Source organism: Strongylocentrotus purpuratus, unplaced genomic scaffold, assembly GCF_000002235.5.
Source record: "Strongylocentrotus purpuratus isolate Spur 01 unplaced genomic scaffold, Spur_5.0 spur5_scaffold_12, whole genome shotgun sequence".
NCBI lineage: Eukaryota > Metazoa > Echinodermata > Echinoidea > Camarodonta > Strongylocentrotidae > Strongylocentrotus > Strongylocentrotus purpuratus.
Window position 1 is genome coordinate 18,683,868 of NW_022145597.1, and position 10,387 is coordinate 18,694,254.

Here is a 10,387-nt window from a genome sequence, read left to right on the forward strand (position 1 = left end):
TTCACAAGATTACTCCTGATCAGAATTATCACTGCATGGTTTTTAAGAGAATATCCAAATAGAGTACAAACTTATAAAGCTGCTTCCTTGCATAAGGTTCTCAGAGTAAGACATTCCTAGGGTTACATATAGGCCTATCCTTCGACAAAGAAAGGATCGTGATGACATACAGTAAGAATTAACAAAATATTTCTGTGTTTGACAATTCTGCGATGAACAGTTTTATGCATAACTACTTTGGTATGATTCTACGTTCAGAATTTTTTTTTTTAAATGTGTACAGCAGCACAGGGACAGAGGGGAAGGGAAGAAGTTAAAGTAAATATGGACTTTGCAATGACAATCTTAATACCGAAGCACTGTTTTATCTTCTTCGCAATTTTGTTGAACGATGGTAAATAAGAGAACAGCTTTGAGATCAGCAGGGCGGAGACGGAACATTTCTCTATTTTTGTCTCTCCTTTTCTCTCTCTCTCTCCCATTTCTCTCCCATTTTCCCTCTCTGTCACTATCTTTTCTCTCCCTCATCTCTCTTTCTGTCTCTCTCTGTCTCTACCTCCATACATATATATATATATATATATATATATATATATTTATATATGTCTCTCCCTAGCTCTCTCGCTTTCTCCTCTACCTCTCTTTTTCTAGATAGAATGCACATGGACTGAGTTCATACCTTGAATATCAATCTTCTCAGAAACAACTTTAATAAGTGAGGGCTTTTGTGTTTCCCTCCTTCTCTTTTCATCCAAAAGCCTCCACCCCCTCCCCCCAACAAAAATTAATCTAGGAGGTTGATTTAAATTAAATTATTCACAAATGCCACTTGTTCACTCAATATCCTGCACTATTCAGAGCCTTTTTTTTTTATTGAAAGGAAATATTATGTACTCTAAGCTGATTATCTTTTTTTCTCTGTATTTTATTCTTCTCCAATAGCATCTCCACTCATCTGCAAGCTTACATGAATTGAAACTGGGAAATCAGATTTTGTTTAAATACACTTTAATGAACAACAATTATATCTACATGAATTTTCAGATATGCATATGATATTAGTAAAAATGTTTATAATATATACATACTCAATATATAACTTCTGAATATTTACATGAAGAAATATATACAAATTCAATGAAGCTTGATTAAATTCTTTACAAAAAATCACACATAGCAACATCATCCTACATTGGCATTTTGTGCTGCTTTAGAACATTTTTTAAATATTGTTCATATTCCGTATTGTTAATATTATTGATCATTCTGTAATTTGTTTTGGTTTAAATTGATCGAGGTTGGAAAACTGTTCAAGAAATATTGTCCTTCCATCTTTGATCCCATTATGTTGGCAAAGTTAGTTGTTCAATCTCATTAAAAAAAAAAGCATATTGATAGAATTATTATACTGGTTTTGAAAATACATAAAGCAATTGTAGTAACTAGGTTAAATACTTGATTGAATTATCTACTGCTCTGTTGGGAGAACCTTCAATATAATGTTCCCAAGGGAGTGGAGAATGTGCATACAATGTGTGCAGGTAAGCCTGAATCTGATGACCGGGGAAATAATATATCTGTTAAGCACTCAGACACATCGTTAGTGGGAGCTATATAAAAGCGGAATATTATTATTATTATCATTTTCTATTTATTCTTACATGTACACCATATCGAGTACCTGAATCAATATGAAAAATTAGAAATGGGTAATATTGATATTATACCGATTATCTTCCTATCGATAGGTTATCATTATTTCATCAGTTGTTTTTAATTAAATTTTTAAATAAATAATAATAATAATTTTAATAATTAAATACCCCCAACACCTTTTTTTTTCTCCGCCAAAATATTAATTTTATAACTTGATATTTCTTTGGACCATCAACCTGTCCAGCCTCAATAGGCTTTCAATGATGGTCCTTTTATTCTTCTTATTTTATATAAATTCATTCAATGTGCATTGTATTTCACCTTGAAAATGCTTTGTAGATATTTTAATGTTTTGCATGTTTTTTTAAACTGAAGAACGAATAAAGAATGAACTTTGATATCTCCCAGCCAATAAAAGGTAGAACACAGTTTGTCATTTTCTGTTACATTCAATTAATAATGATATATAATATTTGGAAGATACCAAACTAACTTGAAATCAAACACTCTAGGCACACAACAGTAATACCCTCATGCCTCTCAAAAGAAAACATTACATATTCATGTTCAGAGGAAAACTTAATGTAGACAGACATAGTAAAATGAACAATGAATGTATCTTCATGATAATTGAAAACATTTAACTGAAATCCACGCTAACCATCTCTTCATAGGTATAGTTTATTCTTTTTTAAATTAGTCAAACGTCCATGTTAACTGTCTGAAAATCATATATTTATCATATATTATTCACAAAAATACAGATATATATATATATATATATCATACCCTTATCTGGTTAGAATTTAAATACAGTTACTTCATATTCTTCAGGGACCTGTTTCACAAAGCCTTTTTTCAATGATAAATGACAAAAATCAGTGACAAATCTGCTGATAACCAATCAGAAGCAAGGATTTCAGTAGCTTATAACAAAAACTGTCATTTTTCACTGATGACAAGTTTTGTGAAACAGGGCCCTGGCCTTTAAAAAAACGTAGTACATGATTCTTGCTTTTCTCTTGAGTTCAACGTGGTCATGATGGCGTCATGAAACCGATGTCCTCCATCGATAGATTCTGCGTCCAGGTATAAAGTTTATCCGCTTCATCCTCCCACCCTTCCATGTCACCATCCATTGCATCTTCATCATCGAAGGCATCTTGGTTGACATGGTGATCAAAACGAGGGGTTGGGGAGGACTGATGGTTGCCAGGGCCGGGCAGTCTCTCCGTCCGAGCGGTGTTTTGTGGAACCATATCAGGATCCTGAAAGAGACATTTTGGAAAAATATTAAAGGGGCACATTCCCGCCAGTGTAGTTATCGGAACATGCCATCTGCGTAAGAGCTGTATTCTGTTGCTTTCAATAGGCAGCTATAGCGCCGTCCGCCAGGGCTATGCCCGAAACGTCAGTGGAATATTCACTTCTCCGGTGTTTTTTATTTATCTACCTTGTGTCCTATATATATATATATCTTTCCATCTATCCATCCCTCCATCTATCTATTTTTCTTAACCAGTTTGACCACTAACATATATCTTACCGTAAAGATGAAGTCCAATGTAGTTTAGAGGCTTAATAAAATATAGTGTAACTCAAAATCAGAATTCTGATACAAATTATATTATAATCAACTAGTTTAAACAATGAGAACATAGCAATCTGATACAAAAGTCAAAAGGGCTGTAAGTTAGATTCTCATTAAAAAAATTGTTGAAGCTGAATGTTAAAAAAACAATCGGTGTTGCCAATTTGAGTGATGATGATGTACCCACCTCTGTTGGAGACATGTACATCTTCCTCATCTTCGAAGCACGCTGTTTTGCCTGTCTGGAACGTCTGGAAGTCACTCCAGGAGACGGACCACGCGAGGGCGGCAGACTGCCAGCTGGAATGGGGGTCAGGAGAGGGGTCCTGGAATAAAAATAACATCCAATAAATGTATATTATGGGATTAACTTCTTAACACTTCTGTGAATTTTTCATAACAGGAAACAGTACTATGAACTTAGGTTGAGACTAGTAAACTGTTATGTATGGTCTGTCCTATTGTATGGAGCAGAAACATGGACAATGAGCAAGGCCATTGGAAATAGAATAACATCTTTTGAAATGTAATGAAAATATCCTGAAAACCAACAAAGAGATATTACACATAGCAGGGTGTAAACAAATTGCACTAGTACGATTAGTTAAGGAACGAAAAATCAAATACTTTGGTCATGTTAAAAGGCACCAATGAAAGTGTCTTAAAAGATGTATTGGAGGGAAGAATGGAAGGAGCTAGACCAAGAGGGAGACCATGCAGCAATGTGAACAAGCTTTTACCATACTGTGTCAAGTGTGAGAGAGGCTTTTCAATGTTTACCTGAGTTTCGAGATGAGCTTGATGTGTTTGAGCTGCATCTCCTGTGTGAGAGGCCTGGATGTGAGAAGCCGAATCTCGGGCCTCAAACGATCCGACATGGACCCGCGGTTCAGATAATCAATGATGTCATACAGAATGGTGGTCCTGGGAAGGACTGCAAGCAGAAAAAAATAGATATCATGACAAAAACCGCACTATTTTTATCATAAAATGAACAGAGCAAAGAGAGAATACACATTTATTTGTCTGGTCTCAATTGATATCAAAATAGATTGCGAATCAGAGGGAATTTCAACCTTTCTAGAAAGTTGCTCTGAACAAAAGCAAAAACTCAGAATAGATTGGTGAAAGTTTCAAAGAAATCACACATATATAAAAGCCACTCTGCACTAATTGGCCAGGAGGGATTAGACCTCCCTGCATGGTCACTGACAGGTGGTTATTTTATCAATTCAGCTCTCATTAACATAAAAAAGGGGACTATGGGGGACCAATGGTCACCGATTAGGCATTAGGCATGTTTGCTTTATAGAGCGCGTAAGTAGTTTTAAGTATTGCAGTGGGCCTGAAGAAAGCTATAGTTTAAAGGAAACCAAAACCTTCATACTAAGTTACTTTTATTGTAAAGTTTGAAAGATTTAAATCAAATCAGTGAAAATTTGAACAAAATCAGGCAAGGAATAAGAAAGTTAGAGCACTTTGAAATGACTAGTCACTAGAGGGCGGTATTCAATTTGATGACATCATCTGTGAACAACTCTCCATGCCTTTTGTACATAAAATTTCACAATTTTTTTTGTTTTCTTCGTATTTATTTGTGTTCTTGATCCGACTTCATAACATGTGAAGTAGAATATCATTTTGCATTCTATATCTTGCTTTCAGGGGAGTACATTATCTCAATCACAAGAAAGAAGGAAAAACATGAAATTTGATGTACAAAAGGCATGGAGAGTTGTCCACAGATGATGTCATCAAATTGAATACCGCCCTCTAGTGACTAGTCATTTCAAAAATCTCTTACTTCCTTATTCCTTGCCCGATTTTGTTCAAATTTTCACTGATATTTTTCAAATATCTTAAACTTTACAATAAAAGTAACTTAGTATGAAGGTTTTGGTTTCCTTTAATATCACAATACATACAGAAATGTCAAATGGCAATTTGATAAATCACTATGTTATAATTGAGCTAGTCTCCCATCTGCTCTAATGCCCAAAATGCATGAATCTTATAGAGAACATAACTCTTGCAGAAACTTATTTTTTTAGACCTACATATCCACTGTTAATATATAGTCCCTAATGTTATCAGATTCAATCCACCACTTACCGTTTAAATCCAACTTTCTCCAAAGATTCTCTCTTCCTCCCATATACGCGGGCATCTCGTCAAGGTTGCTAAGATACTGCATAATATCAGAAGAAACAATGTCCGTATAAGTGATGCTATCATCTGTCATCATAACACTCATGTGAATAGTGTACAAATATAATAATATAATATAATAATAATATAAGAATAATGTACAAAATAATTTCAATTCATTTGTAATATTGAGATTCTTTCAACCTAATTATTTTGTAACTTTCACTGTGCCAACATCTCATGAGGGTTGCTAAGATACTGCAAATTTAAAAAGAAACAGTGCTCCTGTTTAGTTTTCAAGACGGTGCTCTTTAGAGATGTACAGAGCTAAATTACATGTTTATATACTGAGAAAGGAGGTTTTATTTCCAGAATTTAGACATGACACTTAAAAATGCACTGTCCCCAAACCTTAATGATAAAAGAGTTAGAGTTGCCTTTTTTTTCAAAAATTTGAAATGATTTATACCTGCATGTAGTCTTTGACGGTGGTGACATCGATCTCATCCGTTATCTTATCTCTCTCATGCTGGCAAGTATCCGCTAACATCTGATCGTAGAACTTACGATGACCCATCTCCCTGCATGCATCAGCAGATGCCTGCATGGTTAATAACAACAACAAAATGAGATTTAAAGTGGCAGAGGTATTGTGGCGTCTTGGAAAAGTCAACACAGTGTACATCACAAGGTACAGGGTTCAATTCCTTCTGAATGTAACAACATCCTTTAACGTAGCATTAAGCTTGATTTGTCACTCTCAATCTAATTGTAGTGAGAGGGTGCCTGGTAGGATTATTCCTGGACAAGCTCTGTTAACTGATAATAATTGCCAGAGCTAAAGCCGGTGTGATAACTTCCAAAGCTATTTAGAAGTGTAGTTTTATATAAAATTGTGATGGGTGCCTTATGATTTATGAAAAGAATATGAACGAATTTTCAAGAAAGTTTCAACTTTCAGTTTTCATGTCAAATATTACGCAGAGAAATCCCACAACTCTCACAGATGAAATGTCCGCACAGAAAAGGTCAAAGGTCATCAACTTACATCCGATGCTGGCTTGATGATCTTCTTTCCACTGAAATACTTGAGTCCATGGCCCTCAGTGTGTGTGAAGATCTTAAACAGAATCACGGGTGGAAACTCTGAACCTGCAAATCTTGAACCATTAAATCAGAATTTTTATAGTTAAGATTTTTAAAGTACTTCGAAAATATTTTGTCTCATAACATTCTCAACTTTGGCTGGAGGAGCGGGAATAGAGGGAAAGGGGGGGGGGGGCGAGTGGGACACACTGGTATACATTTGTACTCTGAACCTTCTGAACCTTATGTATTTGTAGTCAGCAGGGCGGTATTCCGCATGTCGCTAACTTGTATGGCAGGTGGTACGTGCTAAAGTGTGTTTCTAAAGTTCTCAACAGATGTGGCTATTGCAGACTGCTGGTCGAGGGCGTTCCATATGCTCGTCCAGTTCTTGGGAAAAGGAGTATTTAATATATACCTCCTTTCTGGCAAAGGGGATCTGTGTACTAGTCATGAAATATTAGATATATGACAATTTTGTTGGCCAGACAGAACAATTGAATGTTTTAAATAATGATGAATATTTTTCTCCAATACACACAAGCAAAGACTGCAAGTGAGGAAGTTCTTTCTCTGAATGCAAGCAAAACAAGAAAGATGAAATCAATACCGTTTCTTACCTGAAACGAACCCTGGCTTTCATGCTTTTATCTTTTAGCAAGTGCGCTTCATTGGGAGCAACTTTTCTGAGAATTTCATAGGTCATTGAGTGTTCCTTTAAAAACAAGAAATATAGCTTTATTTATTTTTTTACTCTGAAAAACAAGAGAGGAAATATACTTTCTATATTTGCCATGATCTTTTAAATATGTCTAGTTGTGTCCAACTGCCATTCTCCTCCTCGTCCTGCACTCCATACTATCATCGTATGAGCTCATTCTCTTCTTTCTTGCTGTCCTCTTCTCACTTACTCCATTGCACACCTCATCATTCTTCCTTCTATCACGTTTTTTCTTAGTCTCCTTTAGATCCGCACACGGTAAGTTTGTCTGCTTCCACACACCCTCTATGTATTAATTATTTATTTCTGGGCCCCGTCTAAGGTATAAAGAGTTGCGATTGATTGATCCAATCAATCGTAGGTCTTTCAATCAATCGCAAGTTTGCAGTCTCCTATCTCTTATGTACATAGTTGAAATTGATATCAATTAGGTCACACCCGGACTCTGATCACACCACCATAAATATAATTTCTTGTCAAACATAGAAACCAGATTTGTTTGTTACGACTTTTTAGTCCTTTGTTTATTTTCACTTACTTTCTCACAGAAGTGAAAGAACTTTAAAATCAACTAACACAAGGTAGATGTCCGAGTTGACCGTTCCTTTTGGTGTTTGCCGAATGTTGTGCATTGTGATTTAACACTAAATTGTGATATTTTAGGATATATTTTCCATTGCAAATGTGGTTCTTAAGTGACTCTGGCATGGTATGGTATGGTGTGGGATATGTGATATGCTATTATGCGATATAAATAAGTTGTGATTAATATCAACTCTTTATTCACAGTGACTGTACCATTATTTAATAAATACTATCTGTTTGGAGCGAGAAAGACATTAACTGTGAGTTAACGCCTTCTGGCTCCAAGCAGCGGATATAATATACTCACTGCTGCACATACTGCATGCTTGAGAAGTTTGAACATCTGTTTATCTCTGTAGGAACACCAGCATCTTTCTATAGACCTTGCTGCTAGTAGCTGTGTTAACCTTTCAACGTCACAAAAATAGAAACACAAGATAAATCAATTATTATATATTATCTAAAGCAAATACAGTTTTTGTTTGAACATAGTAACCAAATAGCTATCACAGAGACTTTATAAAGTGTTATTGTGCAATTTTGTTTTAACTATCATTATGTATCTTGTTGTATTCACTATGAACATTACGGACAAAGAAAGCGGACAAAATATACAGTTCCTCAGGTAGATAAAGGAACATCCCTACACTGCTATTATGTAAAAATGTGTAGACAGGGAATAATTTTCCTGGTATCGCATCGCAATTTGCTATGCATTTTTGCATGACTGCTATACAAAATATCTTTTGTGTAGCAGTTTTCTTCCATAGAAATGTACAGAATTTCATTTGAAATATTTATCCATCGGCTGAAATTGCTAATCAAAAAATTTGAGGAAAATTATTCCCTGGTAGAACAGGTGTCACATGCATATTCACCTGTTCTACATATTTTTTACATAATAGCAGTGAAGGGATGTTCCTTTGTCTACCTGAAACACTGTATATTTTGTTCGCTTTCTTTGTTCGTCATGTTTATTATGATTTTAAATTTGCACTCAAAATCAAAAATATTATAATGTATATGGTTGCAATGAAGAAATGAATAAATTTCATACCCCTTATTATAAGTAGATGTGATAACATTTGAAATAACTTAAAAAGGAATAGAATAAGCAGGTTTATATCAATAATTTTAAAGGGGATCACAAACATAAAATGAATCTTGCTACAAGTAGGAATGAACACTTACAAACATTGCAAGTGATTATAAGCAGTATATTAGCAGGTGACAATCTTCTCCCAAATAATAGAATCTATTCACCAAAGTATGAAAATGTCAGTGGGACCTCTTTTCTTTTTTGTTGTTGACAGAATTTGTTTTGAAACTGTCAAGACTCTTGTCCGTAAATTTGGAAATGAGAAACCAGGATTATTTAATTTCCCTTCATTTTTGCATTTTTTGTTGGAATTCTTTTTGGCTAAACTTGTCTGCAAAAGTGGTAACCCCCCCCCCCCCCCCCCCCCCCCCCACACAAATCTGGCCTTCCCATGTTCAAAATGGTCCAAGGAAGAGTAGGGTCCATATTAGCCCCTGCATGTGTGACCATAAATCTTCTCCAAACTTACTGTTTATCTTGCTCTGGATCTGGAACCACCACCTGTTTCTTGGCCTGTAGTTGTCTTTCAGCTGATCCTGCTGCGCTGCCGCTATGTTGACTCGGTAAGGTCACGTTGATTGTTGAACGGCTTGAACTCCTCAAAGGATCCATTCTGGAGAAGGAAACCGTTAATATGAAAATTATATTTCAATTTAGATAGAACTCTAGCTCTAACACTACAGCTAAATAGGTTATCGGTATTTACATAATTTATTAAATACTGCAGGTAACTTCTACAAAATTTGTGTTTGAATTGAAATTAACTGTCCGGATATAGATCTAGGCCTAGAGTCTAGATGAGTAGGACCTAGATCTAAACCAACCTGGCTGGGCCCTTGTCCCTCTTGCATAAAATAAAGAGTTGCGTTTAAACTCTGAAAAGTCACACGGAAGTCCTAAAATTAAAATCAAACGCAACTTTCAAGATCAAGCACAACTTTATGATAGATATAGACTTTATATGGCCAAACACAAAGTTGGTTTGATTTCAATCGCAACTCTCTTTAGATCTAGAATCTAGATCTAGACTATCTTACATTCATGTAATTTCGACAAAACGACTGGTAAATCTATACTCTTACTCCTGATGATTTCATAAAAAGTCTGGGTTACCTTAATTAACAAAAGTTACACTACTCCGGACATGGGAAATAGTATCATGCAGAGAAAAGCAGGTTCGCCGCTGAAAAAACACGACCAATTGAGGAAGAGCGGTGTGCTGAGACCGTTGTGTCGGGGGAGTTCTCCGCGGCTTCACCTGCAATTCTCGCTGGATCAGGACCATAGCACTAGCACTGGTTGTTGTGTAGGGTCGTCATCTTAATTGTTGATATGTCAGGCTCTAAACAAACTTTTCTTATAATGTTAAATTTTATTTCATTTTTGTTTAAAAAACTCTTTATATGATCAAAAAATATTAGTAATTAAATATATAATTTAAATCATTGAAATAATTACTCTATTTAAATAAAAACTAGTATATTTTGATGAATAGTTATAC

General features: G+C 35.3%; 2 protein-coding genes across 3 annotated transcripts in view; both read right to left on the reverse strand.

Moving 5' to 3' along the window:
* Window positions 1-253, reverse strand: part of LOC593310 (transmembrane protein 254) — a 3,476-nt gene extending 3,223 nt beyond the window's left edge. Inside the window, exon 1 of the mRNA XM_792790.4 lies at window positions 1-253. This exon is cut by the window's left edge and continues 349 nt beyond it. The gene's annotated coding sequence lies outside the window, so the exon portion shown is untranslated.
* Window positions 254-904: 651 nt separating this feature from the next.
* LOC593302 (putative uncharacterized protein CXorf58) lies at window positions 905-10,224 on the reverse strand. 2 transcript variants are annotated; one of them, XM_030982002.1, is made up of 11 exons: window positions 10,059-10,224; window positions 10,000-10,014; window positions 9,356-9,499; window positions 8,095-8,194; window positions 7,102-7,196; window positions 6,444-6,555; window positions 5,865-5,996; window positions 5,360-5,435; window positions 4,028-4,181; window positions 3,435-3,573; window positions 905-2,924 (listed from the first exon to the last, which is right to left on the reverse strand). In XM_030982002.1, exons 3-11 carry the CDS (start codon window positions 9,496-9,498, stop codon window positions 2,694-2,696), a joined length of 1,182 nt encoding a protein of 393 aa, XP_030837862.1. In that variant the 5' UTR covers window position 9,499; window positions 10,000-10,014; window positions 10,059-10,224; the 3' UTR covers window positions 905-2,693. The 2 variants fall into 2 exon arrangements, with proteins under 2 accessions (XP_030837862.1, XP_797875.3); XM_792782.5 differs by having other exon boundaries at window positions 10,000-10,224.
* Window positions 10,225-10,387: the final 163 nt, after the last annotated feature.